Source organism: Phasianus colchicus, chromosome 6 (genome assembly GCF_987193195.1).
Source record: "Phasianus colchicus chromosome 6, bPhaCol1.hap1.1, whole genome shotgun sequence".
NCBI lineage: Eukaryota > Metazoa > Chordata > Aves > Galliformes > Phasianidae > Phasianus > Phasianus colchicus.
The window spans coordinates 38225402-38248052 of record NC_143441.1 but is presented as its reverse complement, the minus strand read 5'-3'; the positions used below and the strand labels follow the sequence as shown (position 1 = coordinate 38248052).

The window sequence follows — 22651 nt, the reverse complement described above, 5'->3', positions numbered from 1 at the left end:
CTAACCATGAAAAAATAAAAGAAACTAACAGTATGCTTACTGGGACACAGTAATATCACTATTGTTAACATTAGTTCTTTGCAGCTTAAAATTTCTCAAAAAATCACTGCAATTATATTTTCAATCTTTTTCTATGCTTTGCAAATTTATCTGTTCTGCTTTCAGTGCAATTTTTGAACAGCCACCACCCTAACCACTACAGCTTAGATAATAAAGTGATAAAAACTCATTCCAGTAAACCTAGGCAAGAAAATATGATTTTACCAATAAAGTTCAAGGAAAGTATATACCTACTTTATTAAACAATCTCACATTTTAAATTCAAAACATGTAACTCAAACCTCTAATGATTCTCAATTAGAACAGTTTTACAACATTTAACAACTGCAGCCTGGATGTTTAAAGTGTTTATAAAAGAAAAACTCATGTTAGAGAATCAATAGAAGAGGAAGTACACATCTCCCATTTCACATAATGCTGAAAATACTCTCTCTCTCTCTCTCTCTCTATATATATGAATGGAGATAAACATCAATCACAAATACTCACTCCATCAGAAGTTTTGCTTGGATTATTGCTGGGATTAGAAGAATGCGAATTTGAACTATGAAGAGCACTGTGGTTATGTGAATTTTCTTGTGGAGAGTAACTGGTCCCTAAAAGGAAAAAAAGAGGAAAAAAGAAATAGTTTACCACATATGTCTTCAAAGAAATTACACATCTGAATTCTGAAGAGGCAAAAAGCAGGGAGGGCATATCTTTCACCTGTATCACAATATCAATCAAACGTGAAGGATTTCAGAAGACACACATACATATTTCTTCTGTTGCATATAAGGTAAAGCTCCCTTTGACTCTCCAGTTACAATAATGTAGCTTGCACTATTCTTACTCTCAAACCTCATCCCACAAATACGCAGCTTTTACCGTTATTTTATCAGTATGCTGACAGAGTCCTAATGTGTTAATTCAGAAATTAGAAACCATTTTATCCTAAATGTTAAGTTAGAAAGTTTAAAAGGGTTTCTCATTCGCCCACTGTGTTTGATATACAAAATCATTTTTCAAGTTCACTGAAGCAAGGCTGTTTTCATCACCCTTGAGTTTCTTTGTAACTGGCCCTAGGTAACTGTTTCAATTTATGAAAACAGAATAAATTAAGTTTTCCTGCAGCACAGACTGCAATACAGCAGATTAAAAGCAGCGTTTCCCAGAGATTCACACAGTTCTGGCTCCCAAACAACTGTTTACTGAGGTCACCTGGTTTTCTTCCTTGTAGCACTTGAAATCAAAAGAATAGTTGAGAAATGAGAAAAGAGATAACTCAGCATTTTATACATTACATTTGTGTCTACACTCAATCACCAATTCAACTTTAACTCTTCTGATTTCCAGTTAAATAAGCCCTCCCATTTGCCCTTTGTGAACTTTGTATAGATGTCCTGCTCTTACAGACTCCTATTCCTTGAAAAATTCTACACAAATAAAAATCTCTTCAATTTTTCCATTCTTCCCATTTTTCTTTCACACCCTGCTAAGAAAAATCATTTTCCTACAGATTTCAAGGAGAAACTAAATACTCAAAATACATCAGCACTGACCCTATCTTATCTTCCCTCCCAAGTACGTAACTATTACTACTACAGGAACTACTAGCTTCACATACTGTATCATAGTTTAAATTTGAAATCAAAAGGGTCTGCAAATATCAAAAACTGAACCTCATGAGTAACCACACCAAAGAGGCAGGAGCCTGATACTGGACTAATAGGTGGGAGTGAACTGAGCTGTTAGAATAAGGACTTTGAGAGCTCACAAGCAGAAAATGACTTATTACAGTGTATCAGACGTAGCATAAGACAGATTATTATACAAATAATGATTTTTGATCCTTCTGACTATGCAAGTGTTGACAAAATTACTACAAAATTCTCCACCTCCTCCTCAAACAGGACAGAAAAGCAGTCAGTCACAGAAGCAAGGAAATATGCTGTGACCAATGTGGTTCCTACCCTACAAAGAATAAAGACAAATTTGCACACGCTAGTTATTGACTACCAGAAACAGTTCTAAACCCTTTCCAGCACTATTTTGGCTAACAAGTGTATTGTCACTCACTTTAAGAAATGCGGGGCAAGGAAAGGAAAAAGGAACATCTCCACAAGTACAGCCTTCCAAAAGCAAGAGTTAGGCCCACACCATTGCCACCTTGTGCACTCAAGGCCAGCAGAACCAAACTTATCATTGGGAGGGTTCTTTTCCAACTTCGGTGATTCTGTGACTATGTTTAACCTTTACAGAACGAGACAGTGGTTAAATATTTCTAAATAAATTATTCTGTTAACAGTCTTCATCTATTTACTATTCCCCTCACAAATTCTACTGAGATAAAGTTGCTAAATGTCTCTGTGTATTTCTGAAGGCTGCTTACCACAGACTCATTAGTTAAATTCTACTACGAAGTAAAACAACCATCTTCCTTTTTATAGAGAAAAAAACAAACAAACGAGATGCACCAGATGTTTTTTTAAAACAGTTTGATATCATTAACTTCAAAATTTCAGAAAACATCCACACAGTTAATTTACTGTAATCCCATCCTATGGATGCAGTTACATTACACTTCATTCAGTTCAGTCGAGATGTTGCTGGTGACTTTCTAAATACAATCATGGTCTAAATACACTGCCACATTGAATAATCCATTACACATTTTCCCAACATGAGCAAGATGGCAACATATGCATTAGACCACTAAAATCTCTTAAAACCTGTTCTACCCATCCCTAAACAGACCCCACAAGCTCACTGCACAGGTATCCAGACCCCCTCAGTCTCACAGCTCCGCAGTTTCCTTTGCACCTCCCACTGTTCCCAAGGCTGTTCCCAGTCCTGGCAGTGAGTCACAAAGCCCCTCAGCAGTACCTGAGCTACTCTGGCACTCACACTGCCTTCAGCAGCCCCGGCACTGCTTGCAGCAGTTTCTTCACAAGGGCCCTTCATGGCTTCTCCAGCAAGATCCCACCTCGGGTCACCAGGACATGCTGCTCAGGCCTTGGAACAGCAAAGCATAATTCCATACCTGATGGTGTCTAGAGCTATTACAGAGCACAGTTAAAGGTGTAAGTTTTCCTCTCAGACCTCCACTCACTTTCATGGTTAACACTGCTCTACACCCAGATCAGTGCCAGAACATAAAGGGAATGAACATGAAGGGAGCTGCCAAAATGATGTTTGCTGTTAGGAAGCTTCCAAGAGTGAAGCAAACGCTCTGAAGAACAAGAATTTTAGACAATACAAATTAATAGCTTAAAGATCCACCAAATTAACTGCAGACCAAAACCTTGTAACCTCTCAAGGAATTCTGACAGTCCAGCCCAGCAAGCACTGCTAGCTCAGAATTCCATGGAAAAACAGCTCAGGAGCTTCCAAGTCTACTATGTGAAAATTGTTGGCCAAAAGCAATCACTATGTGGAAGTCTACTTCAAATAAGAAGGGAGGTTCCTCTTACTGGTATACCAGCTATACCCTTAGCAACATCTAATCCCAATACATTTTGTATGGCTGTGTCTGCTGCAAGTGCACATGTGGCATCTTGTTCCTAAGAACCAAATCACAAAGGTAGGATAGCTGAGATTACTTAATACCCCAGAAAGAGGCCTGCTAAGGTAGACAGCACTCTACCACCCCTTGAGATATTCCCTTATAACATTTCTTACTGTTTTTTTCTATTTGTTGCATTAAAAAAAAGAAAAAAGAAGAAGGATCAAGCGACTTGTGTTTTTCAAATACCTGTTAGCACGCTCTAGGATTTAATAATAGTTACAAAGCTTCCTATGGAAATGTCTATAGCACCATCGCTGTGACTTTTCTCAGCTCAGTCATTGTTTTGGAAGCAGTTAAATCCAAGCAGGTTAAGATTAAATTATCATCATTTTCTTCAAGGCTTTCAAACAAAACAAAAAAATCACATCTTTCTCACTCGTACATGAAAATCAGCACAAGTACACAAAACACGGTTCTGGGAACCAATTCAAAAAATAGGCTGTGACTTAATGCCTACTACAGATTGGAAAATTCAGCTACGCCAAGATTCACTTGCACAATTTTTATTAAGTGCTCTCCAGACCCAAATTACTGAACCGAATACAGCCTGAGCTGCAATGAAGTTTCAGCACCATGCTTGACTTGGAAAGCAGACACAACAGAGGGTGAAAAAAGAATATACATCCCACAGTATTCCTTCAACTTTGTCAGTAGTTTTCACATTTAACTGATGTTTCCCTTAACATCAGTTCAACTCAAGGAAATTAAGAAACAATGATACTTTGAAATGAAGATTAGACTGCTCTAATAAGCAACTAATTTTTTCCCCCTCCCCCCACCGTCTTTCAAAACAAGCTGAAACTTCCCAAAAAAACTCATACTAGCAACTACAACATCTAGTCATAACCACCTTAGACATCCAAGACTTTGGCCAGGCACAAAGAATAAGCTGGCAGTAGCTGCAACAGCATACTATTGTATGGTACTGGACTATACATTTCCTAACTTCATGCAGTCTAACATACACAGAGCACTTAGGCTTCCAAGATACTTATAACGTAACTCTTAATACTGTAACTCTTACTGTAACCATAATAAGAAATATCAGTGTAGATGATACAAACAAAAGTTTACAAATGCTTACCGCCTGGGCAGAAAGCACTAAAAATGCTCCCTAGCAAAAACCAGTGCTGCAGCTGAACCTCAAGGCCAGTCCTTTCCCTTCACTGTCTTCAGTTCTGACAGGGACTCAGGAAGGTATCTGAGAGTCTTCTGTGCTCAGCAACCGAGCATTTGGAAAGAAATACGGAGCACCAGAAAAGCAAGAAACTTCATTCAACTTACTTATACTCACATAGAGCTCAGTGACTCTCCTTTCCATCTCTTAGCTAATATGTATTCAAATATGTTAAGCTAGAGACACTACTAGAATTTGAACTTCCTCAACAGCACAGACATTAATTATCTGTCATCAGAAAAAATGTAACAGCATGACAGTCAGCAGTAGTGACATTGTATGGAGATAACTAAAACTTGTTCAAGCACTGAAAACAGCCTTATCTAAGTACACCTGAGCTAAGATGTCTGAAGTGTATTCCAGCCTCCATCTTTGTTAGTTTGATGGAGGTCTTTGTGCAAAACACTCGCTGAAGTTCTCCATATGGGAGGGAATAAAAGTAACATAATGGGAACGCAATACCCAAGCCTCAGCAGTAACTGAACAGCCGATCACAGCCATTTTTATTTGCTGAACAGAAAAGTAAGACAAAATCTTTTTTTTTTTTCCAGTGCATTTTTATGTGGCCTGCTGTATTGAAATAAAATATGGCTGCCTTCCACAAGCGATTAAAATTATTAAAAAAAAATTTGCATTTTTCTAGCAGAGCAACAGCCTCAGAGAATATACCAACTGGTCAGTAACACCTTCCAGAAAATCGTAACACACAAAACTGAAGGCACAGTGCTCTGCGTAAAGAAAATGCAAGCCTGATCACTCTGCTGTCAATTAAATATTCATTAAACCCTTCAAACTGAAAGTTTTACACTATGAGCAAAACAACTTACAAAGCCTCTTTTCCCCTCCTGCCCCATCTACTTATCTGGAACAGCGAAGCCTGTGCTGCTCTGTAATGTCTGATTCTCAGAACGTTCTTCCCATTGGAAGGAAGTTTTCACCTTTTTCTTCAGGTTACTGTTTATACAAGCTTTCATGGAAACCAGTCTAAGACATCATTATGAACAGAATCGTATATGAAGTGGGACAAATTACTAAAAAGGATGAAAAGGATTCTACAAAGTTCTTTTCAGAAAAACAGGTTAAAATACAGCTTTCTTTCTAAAATGGTAGAAAGAAACCAATACCTCCAAAAGGAAGAGAAGGGAGTACTAAGCCACTGATTTACTGTTTTATTACTGAAACTCAAACGTAACCGAGTTTCCAGAAACTGAAAGTCACAGAACTTCAAGATAATATTAAAATGAAACATTAGCTTCTAATTTTTTTATGCATTACATAATCAGTCTGCTATCTTTTGTTTACATTTGTATTCTTAATTAGATCCCTCTAATTTTATTTCAGACACTCAAGCTCAATTTTAGGCTGAAGAGTTCAAGCGGCTCTAGAAAGACAATCAGCTATTGGCTCATTGAAAATGAAAGTGAAGGTAATTATAAAAGGGCTCAACTTAAATTCAGACTTCTCACAAGCAATTCAGTGACTCCAGAACCTAAGAGGAGAACTGTTTTCCAAGGGCTGCACTTTAGTCTGAATAGACCAAACAGTTCTGGTACTTCTCACTGGCAGAAGAGATATAAATCAACCATTCCATTCCAATTTGTTTTCCTTGTTATAATTATTTTGTTGTTTTCTTCCTCCCCACAGCCCTCAGCTCATCCACAGTTAACAGTGGGAAAACATTTTCCAGCCTGTACACAATTTCAAAAATGATTGGGTCCAATGAACAAAGGTCAAGGGATGCAGTGAGCTCCAGAAAGACCCTACGTCCCAAAGCTGTTCTTTGCAGAATGGCTAAGGGGACAAACACATTTCCACTGCACTCCTGAAAAGCATAAATGGGTCCCAAGAAAGGGGAAGACTGGAAGATTTGTAGCTCTACTACAAACATGCTGGCAGACAATTCACCTCAACTACCACCTTTTTTCCTACTTTATCTCTTGAATTATATGTTAGTTCACACGTACAACAGAGTTTTACTCAGGTTCTCTACCAAAAATTAGGGGCTCCAACTACCTTTGCATAGGGAGAAGATAAACAAAATTGCAGGTGGTCTTCTACAGGTCCTCTTGCAACAATAAACAACTGTTCAGAGCAAAGAAGCAGGAATAAGGAACATGAACAAGCAAGGAAAGAGAACAGCTGGAAAAGGCAGTTGCATAATATGATATTTCCATTTCCCAGAAAAAAATGGTGGCATTTTTTTTTAGGCTCGTTCCCAACGCTGAATTCTAACTAATGCAAACAACAGATCTTCAAGTCTCCTGGCAAGTAAGTTAAATGTATTTCAATAATTTCTCTCTGACCAACTTTGAGTTAATATATGTAAGATAAATACCTGATCAGATAATGCTTCACCTAGGTGAAATTCCTAACAACTCAAAATTCAAACTGCTTCGCATAACAGTTTAACACCTTTAAAAAGTAAAAATGAAAGAAGGTAGACGTCCAATTATCTGGAGGCATGCAGATATGTTCCCACAGGTGGCCCTGCCTTGGCTAACATTGTCATCCACCCAGATTACAACTGAATTCACCACTGTAATGAGGGTGAGTAAATTTACATAAGCACTCTCACAGAAACGTAGTGCACTTCTATCTAGGATAAGTGAAGCCACCACAGAAGACTCTCTCACCTCATAAATCACAGAATCACAGAATCATAGGGGTTGGAAGGGACCTCCAGAAATCATCGAGTCCAACCCCCCTGCCAAAGCAGGATCCCTACACCAGGTCGTAAGTAGGTGTCCAGGTAGGACGGACTCAAATGGCAAAGGAGATTGAAAGCAACAAAAGACAGTCCATTTCTTTGGGTGGAAAACAATGATAGCAGTAGTTTTCCTGATAGCAAAAACAAGAATAGGCAAAAGACTGCACAAAGGATTTTAAAGTCATCTGAAAAATTTACATAGATATTATTAATTTCTGAAGATCAGTAAAGCAATAACATTGAGTAAATGTGCCTGTTTCTCTTAAAATATGGCAATATCCAATCACCTAAAATTTTTGGTTAGAACATCTTGGAAAGACCCAAAAGTTTCTGAAGCAGACACAACCAGAGGACTTGAAAACTACAAGTTGAATTTAAAGAAAATCGAGAACTCTAAGTGGATACCAAAATCCTCGTATTTCCATTTATTTTTCCCTCCCTTTGGATTTAGGGTGTTTATTAATATAGACAGCTGCTAGCAAGATCTTCAGTCCTAACACTAATCTACCTTGAGATTGATCAGGTTGAAAAAGCAGGTTAGACCATTTTACCCACAGAAGTACGAGAAGGGAGTGTGAACTTCAGCAACTCACAGTCCTGCTCCCTCTGACTCACAACACCAGAAGATCCCAGTACAGCATTACCAATGACAGTACATTTAAGTCTTTTTAATTCTGCTCCACTTATTAACAGATTACATTTGTATCACTTAGAGGACAACAATTCCCTAAGAAGAAATTAGAAGTAGTTGAGCATAAAGCAAAACCATGCTTTTGTTCTTGACTACAGCTCAGTAAACTTTTCTACCTCTATTAGAGTAAAGACAGCCCAAAAGAGAGGTTCTGCTGTCCTCAAGCAAGTACCTCATACAGGAAGAGGTTTTAATAATGACGTGCAAAACAAGAGAAGTGCTCAACTGACAGTCTGAACTCTCACCACAAACTAATGATGACATTACCTCAACTCCAATGTGGATCAGCACAGCATAAGGACAAGAGACTCAATTTCCCCCTTCTGAGGCCTTGCCATGAAAGCCAAGTACACAGCCCTCCCACGAACAAGGTGCTGAAATACAGTCCCAAGAGATTCAAGTTTGGTAACACAAGTCTGACAGCACCTCAGCCACGTGCTATCCGATGTCAGGGAACGACATTTTCACAGTCCTGATGGACTCAGTAAACAGAAGACAGTCTGTGACTGACCCACGCCTTCAATGACATGCAGGGGAAGCTGACATAACTGAGGAAGAGTTAGATGCCATGTCACTTGGAATAATCTCATTAAAAACATTAATCTGTTCAAGGTTTTAAGGTGCAGATGCATGATCCATGAAGATCACACAGAAAACAAACCCTACACTTTTCATACTAGTAAGAAAGATAACAGTAAAGAAGAAAAAAAGCACCACTTAATCCAAGTTGGTGTACAAAGACTATATTCTTAAACCTTCACTCTAAAAAGACAAAATTTCTGATTGTTCATGATTTCAGAAGTCATAACAAGTACCACTTCTCAAATACTGAGTGCACTGCTAAAATGTTAAAGCTTTGATTCCACTCTGAAAAAAAGAGGGTGTGCTGAACTGATAGTAACACTTCAACGCTCAAACTCTTTAAAAAAATAAATCCACGCACATTTTGCCATAATTTGCCAAAAAGCAACTTTTTAAAAGTAAGTCATTAAGTTCATAAGCTTTTGTTCACCCTTATTTCTTATGGTTAACATGTTGCTAGCATTCTTCTGAAAGAAGAAAGCGAAGTAGGCTCACTTTCAGAAAATTAGCATGCATGTAGACTTATTTTCTTGTTTCCTACCATAAAATTGCACTACCCATGCTTGCTGGCACACAGACTCTGGTCACACAGCACTTGCTAGACTTATGTTCCTTTCTAGCATAAGCCTCAGATTTTTTAGTTCAGAGATGATCAGACCACTTAAAATTGCTAAAATACTCTTTGGGACAGAAAAATACACAAAGAGAACTGGCTCCAAAATCCCCAAGAACACAGAAACAGCAGCTTCACAGAAACTAATCTGCAAAATTCAAGTAAAATCTAGTTCAATATATATCATATTAAAAAAAAACAAAAACATAAGCACACAGTACAGTTACATTCAGTATTCAATTATAACAAGGATCCACCTGAAAATGTTTTTTTACATGTATGTATACACACACCCTTTATATACATAAACCTTGTGCTTTCAGTATGATAGATTCATAGCCACAGTGTCAGGCTGCATGTTCTGCACAGCTTAATAAAGGCACGCTGCCTAAAACACGGAGCACACTACATTGCAATTCTTTCACCTTCCAATTAATTAACTCTTAAATACATACTTAAAATTCAACTAAGCTTTCCTAGAATCTCTTTACTAGAGGAATAGGCCTCTTCACAAAAGCTCAAGTTACGTTCACAAACCGAAAACGCATTTTAGGATTATCTGATTGCCCAAGTGTCTCATTTATTTCCCCAGCCAAGTAAACACTCCAAAGGATTATAGAGAGCCTGCAGCCCTAAGTTTACACAGCATTTTGCCAGAAAGATGTACTTGACACCGCTTGAATTTGAAAAAGATCACATTATTTCTCACATCAAATCAGGTAAATACAGTATTCTGTCAGAAGAAATGAGAGGATTAGAAAATTACACGCGTTAACCTGTCAGCAGCAGGCGTCTGAGCGAGCGAAATACTGAGCAGGAGGGATCTGCACACCCACTGATGTTACTCAAGGGTGACACCTGACATGAAATCTCCCATCATCCAGAGGAATGTAAACATGTGGAATAAACACAGTAGGAAGAAATGAGGCAAGGTGTATTACCTCATCTGGATAGAAGTGTTTATGCAGACGTGCACTATTTTTTTAATGAAGGCAAGGAAAACAACAGAACCACCACATTTTTCCCTTTTCATTTGTGAGTGAGCAGGTATGTTTGAAATACAAGCAAGATGAGTAAGGCAGATCATAGACTTCCTTTCTCTGCTTTTGCTACTGATAGAGATATGAATAATTGATAACTCTGCTACTCTGACAAACTTGGTAACAAACCCAGTGAGAGGAGTAGAAAAGAACTGCTGCTTGCTCATGAAGGACGTAAAACAGAAAAGTATTTAATATAGGAAACCAAGGGAAAGCAACCCATCTGTGTAACTGGGACACAGCTGTAAATATCATTTCTTAAAAAGATTTTGAAAAAGACTGATGTACCCAGTGCTTTCCAAGGTGCATCAGATTTCTACAATAACAACATCTTCCACAAACATACACTTTTTAAGTCTTACTTGAGATACTGAATTTCTTAAAGCAGTAGATGTAACAGGCTTGAAGAAGGGGAAAGACGGATTTTTTGTAAAGTTTATCTACGTTGAGATCGCTTCCATAGTAACTGAACACACTCACTGCCCACTAAACCTAATATTAACACACCCATTACTACGGATAATTTTTCCTCAAACCATGTTTTCCTTTAGCAAAAAGGCTGATCCTCAGATTCCTGCAGTAAGCAGATTAAACTGCTCAGGAGCCCAAACCAAAACCACTGAAATCACAAATCCTTACGTACAGTTACAGAATAAACACAAAGCTCTCACTTCACCAAACACAGGCCACAAATGGTACCTTTTCTTACTTAAAAATCACTTTTTAAACCAACATTTGTATGCATTATCTAATCATGCTCTGTTCCTGCAGAAATTCACCAGCACGTTCAGTTTCCACAAGCTTTTCTTTTCCTTGGTAGGCAGCTTCTCTGCCAGAACAGCTGTATGGAACGACGACAGTGCCAGTTCTGACACAGACTCTTCATAAAGAAATCCAAGGTGCTACTGTACTTCAGCAATGGCCAAACTTGTTTTGTTTAGAAACAAGTGCAGCTCGTTAGCATTGATGATTAAAAAACAATACAAAGATGATACACAAATATATTTTCTTCCTCTTGAATCACCAATGTGATTTTACCTTTCCCATTCAGGACCTACCACGTAGCAACCTCTACTGAGTGAGCTCACACACATGTAACAGGCAATGTGCTACAAACTCTGTTTTTTCCTTGGTAAACAAGGCAGCATTTTGGGTTTTAGTCACCCGCCCATGCGGAGGCACAGATGAGTCCTTTCCGTCTGCATTTCTGGTAGCTCTCCCAGTGGGCTGAAGTTAGGAAAGCATTAAGGACTTTTTGGGTTATCAAACATAGTGGACTCACACGTACAGATTTTATGGCAGGAGTTTCCTGAGGCACATAAATGACCTGTCTTAATTCAAGCATTACCTACCTAAAAGCACAGGAGGTCCGGACTGATCAAACACTAACAGCTACAATTTAAAGATCAGAATACTGCCACTTAACACATACTAATCATCATCTAACACATACTAATTAAGAAAAGGGGCAAAAAACATCTCAATTATTAATAAAAAAGAAATTTGACAAGAAATTTCTTCAAAATTCCTTTATATTTTTTGCAATAAGCTGTACCAATTCAACCATGATCACACTTTTTTTTTTAAATTTAAAATATTAGTAAAATCAATGCAAAAAGGATGTTCAATATTGCCTTATTTAATATTTAAAGAAAACTGATGAATCTTAAGGTAAGCAGAAGTAGCCTGGTTTATGCTCTCATTTCATCCTGTAGCCATCTCAGTCTCTAAGCCCAGTTCTATATCCCACATTCAGAGCTAAAGCTGAGGGCAGAAAGCAGAAAACAGGACAGTGAGGAACCAGAAGTCACCACCAAGCCGTCACCCTATGCCTTCTCTATTTCCTATAGGGTCACAAAGACCTTGACAAGTACCTGAACAGGTAACCCAGCACACTTGATATGGAGAGGAGAAACAGCAACAGTTTGATTTGCATAAGTGATTGCATATATTCACTTCCTCACTTTACACATATGAGAGCTGTTGATCATTTAAAGGAAAGACTTAAAAATTCCTTACAGGTTACAAGCAGCAACTTGATTACTCCATCTTACAGAATTTCTTACAGTTTACATTTCTAGCAAGTGAAAACTTTTGTAGCAGAATTCATAAAAAAAAAAAAGAGATTATTAATTGTTTTAATTCTCAATACACTTTAAAAAGTTAACCATAACAAATGAGAAAAAATACTGGAAACACTAGAATTTAATAAACCTTAAACAGCTTTTAAATGGGAGGGAAAGATGAATTTAACTCTAAATATTCTCCAAATTCATGTTATTCTGCAGAAGAATGATCTGCACATGATGAGTTTAAGGAGTGCAGCACATCTGCAGCATCACCTCTAGGAGGTATTCAAGACCAAGCTGGATGTGGCCCTGGGCAGCCTGGTCCAGTAGCAGACCTGGAGTTTGGCTGCCCTGCCTGCAGCAGGGGGCTGGAGCTTGATGATCCTCAGTGTCCCTCCCAGCCCAAGCCACCCAGAAATCTTTACAGAATGTATCAATTACTCTTTAACCTCCATATTACTAAATTTAACTTTGAATTCATATGTTTGCTGGCATGGGGGGAAAACTGAAAGGCCTTATAAATAGGTCTTCAAAAAGCAATTGAGACAAGCATGTCAACCTCTCTGCAACAAGTTCTTCCGTAAAGGAAGACAAAAAGTTTAAGAATCTTACATTTGTTTTGCCGCACGCAAATTCTGCAGGTCTAACACAAAAAAGCCATTTGACAATACTCATATGGTGTTCAAATGGATGAAGCTTGTGGTTATGGCCAACTCAAACTAAAATCCAATCTGGCAAACGTATGAAGCGGTGAAGCAAGTTGAGCATATGCTGCCAGACCTAGCACAGTTTCACTTGACCTCAGAACCACACTCCAAAGAGCACACTCTCTATGACCAAATCCTACAGAGCAATGCAAAGCATATTCACAGGTTCATAACCCTCACATTCCAGGAGCCAAGTTCAACCACTCCAAAAAAACAAAAGGTTACCACTGGTAGGATACTCAGGAGGTGAAGCAACAATTTTTAATCCATTCTAATTTGAAAAAGCCACAAGCCCAGAAGATGTAAACTACAAATATTCATGTTAATGTTTTACTTACCAATGGACCTCTGAACAGCTAAGTTCAACTTTCTGCAGTAGAAAAACTTTAGAAAACTAAGTCATTCAATTTTAAAACTTCCAGCCCTGCAAAAATTGCCACAGTTAAGTTACTCCAATTGGTTCTAAAAACACTGAAAATTGTGCCAATTTTTCTATTTTCTGAATACTTTAACATTAATAACAATAATTTAATATTTAATATTAATAATGTAATATCCAGATTAACTGGATGGTGTTCGCATCTGTTTGTGACCTTAAAGAACTCTTGATTATTCCACTTCTTTTTCCCGCAACTATTCATTAAATAAACCCTTAAATGCTTCCTTTGTAACTAAATCAAGAGTTCTTCCTATCTCTCCCTCTAACCCCTAGTATCAGTTGCAGTCACTTCCTCGCCTCTTTTCTGAAAATCTCCATATCAGTATCTTTTTCCAACTGTGAAAAACAAACCAAGAGACTGTATTCCAGTAGCTGTCACATTAGCACTGAGAGGTAATCTCTGTCTAGTCCTGCTTGATAGTCCCCTGATCATGTAACTTTCTGGCTAGCACTGCACTCAGCAGTTATGCTCTTAATTGTGTCAGGAGTTTCACATCTGTTTTAAGAGTCATCGCTGTACATAGTTGTTTTCCTTCTGTTAATGCTTACACTCCTTCCTGTAACATTTCACACAACAGACCACTTTTAGCTGCAGAGAAATCAGCATTCTCCCTCTTGCGTAACTTAGCTAGCTCTGTGCTACTGAATAGTTTTTATTATTTGCCATTCAGTTGTAGATTAGTGGTAAGTCATGAACAATCCTACAATTCGTTCCTCAGAGACGAGAATGTTTTTATTTAGGTGCAAGATTAAATCCACACACGTAGCAAAAACAAACAAACATCTTTAATGATACTTTTGGAAGCAGTTTTGAAATAAGTTCTCAGTTTTCGGTCTGCAAAATGAAGTAAATAATATTTTCTTGATTCAAAATCTGTGTGTTTAAATTCAGTTGGTAAGAATCACCAGAGAGAAATTAGCTTCTGAATATCAAAATACCAATAACAAAAGCTTAGGAAAAAAAAAAAAAAAAAAAGCATTGTCAAGACCCCAGCCACACGTGAGAAACACTAAGGTGAGAAATTTAGCTCTGGAAACCAGCAGTTCATATCTGAGTACCCTGCCTGTGTCACTTAGAGTCATACCATACCATGTCCCTTTTCTGAGTGATGACAAAGCAGTTAAGTTACATTTCATCAATACTGCTGCTGTAGAAGCAAAATTAGGAACGTTTTTAAAAACGCAGCAGAAAAACTACAGCATTCAACTTTGACATGCTGTTCAACTCCTCCCTTTACAACAGCCACAGAAAGGAACTAATTATTCCGAATGGACCTAATCAACACAGGCATTAAGGTACCTTATTTTCATTCTTTTCCAACACACAGTAATGCGGCTGCATGCATGGAATCATGTCAAAGCCACATGCATTTACCAGACAGCATAAAAATGAATAATGAGGTCTCTTGTCAGTCATCCACTCAACAATTTTCCACCCCTTTCCACTAACTTGGAATTCAGACATTCCAACTAGACATTATTCTTGAATACTGCTCCAAGAGTCCACTTCTCATCAGTTTCTAGTCAGAAATAAAGTGTAAATCATCTTAAAACTTGCATTTCAACCTCTCAAGCTTGAAGAAAAATCAAGTACTGTCCAAGAGAAAAGGAATGAACACAGAAGTGTTTCTTTCAGACCTGTTAACCTGAACACAGTGAGAGTTTGCCAGCATTCTTTCACCAGACTCATTTTTAAGTGATCTCTCCTCAACAGAACTTCTCAGAAGATACTCCAGGCAATCTGCAAAAGGCCTTCAAGAAAGGAAACTGAATCTTCTCATACTGAAGTTGCAGCAGAAGCACCTGCAGATCAGTACAATCATGTTTTAGTATCCTTCCTAATTCAAGAGAAAACACTAACAGGACATCATCTTCCTCAACATAACAGCATGCTTCCCTCTTCAAGTGCTATGTTTAAGTCCAGAAATTCATTTTCACACTGCAAACAACCGCTGGCAAAACAAAAGCACTACAAGCATCACTGTTAAGAACTGCTTTTCAACACGAGTACTTTTTGGGTTTTTTTCCCCTTAACTGAAGAACTTCAACAAGGAACACAGTCTTCTTCGAGAGTAAAGACTTTCCCAGGAAGTGCCTGTGGGATTTGTACAGAAGTGGACTTCAAAAACAAAAGCAGTTAATGCTGCATGCTCGGCGCCCCTGAATCACTGTTTTCCACCACAAAGTTATTACAGCACCCTGAGTTAGAAGACAGCATGTAGAAGGCAAATCACATTTCAATGAAATCTCTTCTCTCAGCCAGAGCAGAGGCAGAGCTTTCTCTGCAAGTTCTGCATAACGCAGTGACTTACGTAGGTTTATTTGATAGTCTATACGGAGAGGGTAGAAACAGCAGGGAAAAAAAAATGTGACTTGTCAAGAAACAGTATTTCTCTTCAGAAAAAGGAGTTATGTCCCAACTAGCAGTTAAGGAACTTTTAATCAGGGGCCATCAGAGAGCCCAGAGTAATTCCAGTAAATAATGCCACATCATTTACAAATTGCTCTCTTCACTATTGTCTCGAAGCAGACAACTCATCAGAACTACCCATTTTCATTGCTGCTTCCCAATTCCAGAAGAGTAATCCAAAAGCATAGAAGCTCGGACAGTAGCCTGCGTTAAATTTACTTCTGCAAACTGGAAGCAAACCTTCAGGAAGGACAATGCTAAGTAAACTAATCACAAGGGAGTGTGCTTTTAATGTACCAGGGATATGCAAATTTAACAAAACTTGTTCAAGGACAATGTTTTTCTTCTCCAAATACTAAATTTGCACATAAAAGCTTATCAGGTCGAGCTATTAGAATTGCTCAAACAAATTACGCTTACAATCCAAAACGTTTATGAGTTCTTACAACACTAAGAGATAGATATTCCTTCAAACAAACCAACCACAAAGCAAAACCTTGAATTTATCTATTTACAGATCTGTATTTCACATACTAGTAAATGAGAATGTAAATAACATTCCCAGCATCATGATCCTAATACCAACGGATTTGGGGAACTGGCTGCAGCAACAGCCTGCAAACATGCAGCATCACTTGTTGCCACGTGCTGGAACTTCCACTTTGGATGGTCTCCCATTAGTACGTTGCCTACTACATCAGATACTTGAATTTCATCAGAAAACAGAGCACTTCACAAACCTAAGTGCACACTTTAAAGTCACAGCTTTTAATACTGTCATCTTGATGGCACAATTCTTTCCAACTATTATTAGTATAAGAAGCTAAAAGCACCTTCCATCCTGTGCTTTTTAAAAGCAAGCTTTGCAGATAGTTTTCAAAAGTAATTTTGAACATCAACATTATGAACATCAAAACTAAAGAAGTGTATACACAAGGTATATTTGTGATACTATTATTACACTTTCCCATTTTTTTCTGAGATTCTCACAGCAGAGTAAAAACAACAAAGCCCTTACCACCAAATCATAGTAAAAAACTAACACAACTGATCCAATAAAAAGTCACTTCAGAAATGTCAAGCTTACAGAGCAAATCTAAAGCTATTTTCCATTCTCAACTGCTCTATTACCTATAATTTCCCAACTTTTATAGCAAACTCTTAAAATTAACTATCACCAATTGAAGGTTCTACTACTAGTGAGATATATGAGAAAGCTTTTATTCCAAATTAGAGACCCAAAGAAAACAACAGAAAACTACTTTTTCCATTTCTTTTTTTTTTTTTTTTTTTCTGTAATCCAACAGAAAGCTTTTAAGATTTGAGTGGTCCCAGAATCTGACATTGGGGATGCAGCTTTCAAAGCCTGTTTCATGGATGACCCACTCATCTGAATCACAGACTTTACTCATCCCAGGTGAGTGGTGACTGCGAAGAAACCGTCTTCATAGTAACGGACCATTTATAGCAGTTAGCACTGACTCAATGGCTAGCATCTACACCATCTGCTTCCTCAACCCTTCTCCGTGCTATGTTTCACTGTTCTCAGGCTTCCCTCTTTTTAACAGTCTTTTAATTTACTCTTTGCAATGCATGCTGCCCAGGCAGCTTCCACTCTCTTCCACCTGCCCTAATGCCATTCATTTCTGTCAGCTAATTAACAATGATGCTAATGTAACCAACGGTTCGCTTTTTGCCCTCCTCTGCCACAAGGGTTGCTAACACAGGAAAGAAAAGTTCACTTCCTGCATCCAGCTGTTGAGCATTCCTTCTGCAGTGAGGACTCTGGACTCCTTCAGGAACCGCTAAAAGCAATGCAGGATAATTCATGACACCAGCTCCCAGCAACAATTCTTTACAACTAGGAACACATACAATGTTCCACACAGGCTCTGACAGCAGAACAATTATGATTCTTAGCACAGAGCAGAGAGAGCTGTTATTGAGAGTATTTTTAATTGCAAATTAAGAAAGCATGCGAAAGAAACATTCAATTTTGGTTATATTTTGAAATTTAAGTAACAAACTACAATCAAATTTCATGAAAACAGCATACAGTCCAGGAAAAAGAAAGTCATGTTGCGTACACTTATGCTCTCCATTTCTTTTAAAGAATCCATTAAGATCCTAACACGAAGAACATATTTGTTTTGAAGTCTCCTAATGGTAAATGTGAAGAAATGCTCAGTATTTGCACTGTAAGGAACATCTGTGTACATCAATCAACTAAACTAAATTATTTTTATTTGGACTAAGTTTTGCTACATCTCTTTGCTATCACTTGTTGGTCAGCCTGGCACATAAACCTTTAAGTCAGAATTAATATCATTTTAAAAACAAAACAGAAACTCCGAAGGCCACCTCTTTGTTTTCACTCCTAAATGATATATGTACATACACACACACCTTCCCCCTCACATTGTTCCCAAAGCTACCCTACATACCTGAGTGCTTTCCTTTTTCTTTCCTGTACTTTCAACATTATCATTACCTCATCTATACCTTTGAAAAGACTTAAAAGATCATCTACCATCCCTGGGCACTATAACATTAAAATCTTTGTACTTCCCTTTTCTCTTTAATGGAAACACTCTTCCACATTCACAAGGCCCTTCATAGCTCCACTCCCTGTAAACAATGCCAGCTGTAACTCCCTATTTGTTACTGTTCAGGAACTTCACACTTGAGTTGGTCTCCTAAGACTCCCGATCTCTTACAGCTCCACCGTTGCCTATAGCAGCTGACCTAGAAATAAGAGATACAGAGAAGGGGGAGGCTGTTCATTAGATTTCAAACCCTTGCACATACAGATAATATGCTCATGCACAGGGACCTGAAAGCAAGAACAAAGTTATTCCAGCACTCTGATATGCCTGACGTACAAGCATTCCTTGAAAACAAGGGATGTGACAAAAACATGCATGTACTTTACCATTAGTACAAGATAAACTTGGAAGTCTCTCTTCAGAGTAACTAATGTCTCTTTCTGTGCCCTCTTTCTACAGAAACCATGTAGGAAGCAACTCTGAAAAATGCTTTGCTTGCACTGTGTTGGTATGGAGGGCCTACTGTTAGCCCAAGTTCTAAAACCTTAATTACTAATCAAATTATCAATAATTATTATTGATAGTATCATTAATATTTATTATTAATAATAACATTTCTTATGGATGCATTTCTGCAAATAAAAAAAGATTCCCAGTATAAGTTACGATAACAAATACCTTTATATAGACAGCAAAGCTTCTCACAGTGGGAGGACTCTAACATTTCTTTATTTATTCACTATAAACCAATTGAATCACAGCACTTTCACGTTGTGTTTACACTTACACCTTTAAACAAGGGTTAGCCCTTTCTGTCCTTACCACAAAAAAGCGAGTCAATCAAGACTAAATGAGTCCCCAGCACCCATCAGTATGCTGGATGAATGCATCTTTTTGTATCGCTCCAGAGCAAAATTGAGTACAGGTGATATTAAGAGTGCCTTCTTTAACACTAAATTGAAAGGGAGCAGATCAGGTTAATTCATATTTATGGTCAGCAGTAATACCCCACATTTCTGAATTGATTTCTAAGGGATAAGAAAAACAAAGATTGCTTATCTGGGGCTTCAGTGCAGACTGGGGAAATTATTACTGGAGATTTTTCAATGAGGTTTGTTTTGCTAAGTTCAGCTAGATCACAGGAAGGCAATAGTACCTTTGTAATAGCCCCAAATCAAGCACTACTCATTTTAAAATAATGAAACGTACAGCAATTACAAAAACAAACAAACCTATTTTTTTTTTCCCCCAGAAGTCACTGCAAAGTGTTGAAAAAACCAACTCATAGTACAACTGGATGAAAACTTTTAGCATCCTTTTTTTTACTTGATACCTACTCATCTAAACACAGCAAAGTTTTTTATTATTTCCCCCAAGATACATCTGTACCCCGCAAAACTGAGGGAATATTACAAAACAAAACAAAATAGTACCTCAGAGTAATTTGACAGAGAACACTGCAAACTATTAGGTTGTGCCTTTTGGGTATCAGCAACGTGCAGGTGTCCATATTCACCTACATCCTAACACCTACCTTTAATTCACACTGACAGAAAGATTCAGTAGACCTTAGTGGGACACAGAAAATAAGATGCAACAGCTTCAAACTTGCAAGGAGTTACTCTGGAAAACAAAGCTGGCATTCTCCTGGCTCACATCTGCCCAGCTTTGGTTCAGTAATACACATACTTAAATTCAGTTGTTTTGAGTATGTGCTAAAACATGGAAACTGGCACCAAACTAACCTTATTGAGAACACACACACAAGAAAAATCACTTCATTGTTAATACAGAATAACATAGATGCCCCTTCAAAATCAGCAACTTCCCTCAAACTGTTTAAGACTACCTCCTTCTCCCAGTCCACTGACATATAATTTAGACAAAACAACATTCAGATAAAGTACATTTTTCACTGTATTAACAGCAGTAGGACAGGGTTCCTTACACTTACAAAGCTACAAATAATTCCTTTTCCTCCATAATTTACTGTCTACATCCACATCTCAGATCACTCACCAATTATTCAGTCCAGATTCGGTGAGAGCTTTAGAATCTGTTCTCTACCCTCAAAAACAATTTTAGTACTAAAATAAGCAAATATGCTCCCCACACAGAGTCTCATCCTCCAAACGTTGTCATATATGCATAACTCCACTAAATGTAGCTTCACTGAAATCAGATTACTGACTGCACCAGAACTCAGCAGAATTAAAGGAGGAGGTAGGACAAGTATCTTTGGACAGGCAAACAAGGAAGAGAAGGCACTTTTGTGTCTTGAAAAGTAACGTGGAATAGCAGTCTACCAATTTTGCACATGCATTTCATTCTGAGATTACTGTGCTTTCAAGTACGAGGAAATATAACGAAAACCAATGTACTAAGAAATGCTGCCAGTCTTTGCAAACCTTCCATAAAGTAGTATCTCATTATCAGCAGTCTACTATTAATCCCCAAAAGTGGGAAAACGTAAGAACTGTAAGAACAGTTGAGCACCATAAATGTACATGTGGTATGGAACTAATATACTCTAATGGAGACAAAGATATTTTCTTTGTTACTTTAACAAGTAACAATACTGCAGCGATAAATACATCTGGACATCACAGGTTGTTAACTTTACACAGAACTTTTATCAGTGCTTCTTTGTCTCAAGTTCTCTACCTGAATACTTTATTACATGATACAAAGAACAATACTTACAGAACAGGCTTCCAAATTCAGTCAGTAATAAGCCTTTCAAACCTCCAGCTGTTACTGTCTTTTATTAAAAGGAAAACCCTACTTTTAGGTGTTTTTAGGAGGTAGGAATAGAAAATAACATCATCTTAAAACTTCTGAGCATGGTATTATCATTTAAATTACAGTGTAAAAAGAGGAAGCTACCTGACTAAGCTTCTGCCAAGAGATACTGTACTAAGTGCTGTCTTTGATTTTAATTTTAAGATTGTTAGGAGATCTACACAGCAACTAGATACAGAGCTTTTTTTATCATTTTACAGTGTGTAGTCTACGAAGCACATAACTACATTACAGGAACACGAAAATATTTCAAAAAATAACAATGTAAGCCTCTAAGACTGCCAGTACTAGGGAAAAATCTAGAATATGGTTTCACCTTATTGAATGTTGCAGCATGTCTGAAATAAGTCAGACATGTTAATTAAAAAAAAGTTAATTAAATCTCTGTGGTTTAAATAAGAACTACCATACCTGTAAAAATAAGATAGCTAACAGATGTTACAGTGCCTACTTCCAAGGAAACATGGTTTTTTGTTTCACCGTAGTCTTCCAAGCACCAAAGAACATCGCTTAGTGCAACACTCCCTTCATCCGAGTGACAACTGTTTAATTTCATGAGAAAGTAGTAATTGCTTAAATAAAGGTTAATTAAAGATAACTCACCACCATCCCTCTCTCTAACTCTGTGAGTATGCACACTTTTTGCTTTACTGTGCCCTGTGTTGTCACCGTATTTGTTTTCAGGGCTATCAGAGCGCCGCAACATTTTATTTGGTGGTGAAGGATCTGTGGTGTCTCGCATCTTGTCATGACGATGATCACCACCACTTGGGTGACTCTTGGATGAGTACTTAAGAGCCTGAAACAGATCACAAGAGAACAGGCATTTTCATTAGATATAGTTACAGAAAGAACATTCTAACATCAGTCATAAATTTTAGATCTTTTTTCCAAAATTCTTTTTGAAGTAATTAATTTTCATTTCCCATTTAAGCAACCACCATTAGTCCTCCTAATTTTAATTACCTACATTAAAGCAACAAGTTCTGTAATTAGGACGAAACCATTTGCTCCCACCACAACATCCAATGTAATAATATTTGCTGTTAAGATGAGCCTAATTTCTTTTTATTTTTTCAGTGAGGGACTGCAAACTTTAAGCAGTAAGTGGGCCACAATACTTCTGGCACTCAAAATAAGCACAAGTGCAGCTGGTATTAAAGAAATAAACAGAAAGTTACATTGAATCAGAGTAAACTGTAAATATCCATACTGTAATAGAGACCACTTCCTTTCGCCTCTACATTAAGCTTCTGCAGAT

General features: G+C 37.7%; 1 protein-coding gene across 3 annotated transcripts in view; it reads right to left on the bottom strand.

The window, feature by feature from the left end:
- The window catches only part of WAC (WW domain containing adaptor with coiled-coil), a 55063-nt gene that overhangs the window by 30539 nt on the left and 1873 nt on the right, over positions 1-22651 (bottom strand). For all 3 annotated transcript variants that reach the window (XM_031616067.2, XM_031616065.2, XM_031616066.2), the window contains exons 3-4: positions 21994-22189; positions 550-656 (exon numbers count right to left, since the gene is read on the bottom strand). In XM_031616067.2, coding sequence (XP_031471927.1) covers positions 550-656; positions 21994-22189 — 303 coding nt within the window. The remainder of the gene's footprint in view (positions 1-549; positions 657-21993; positions 22190-22651) is intronic.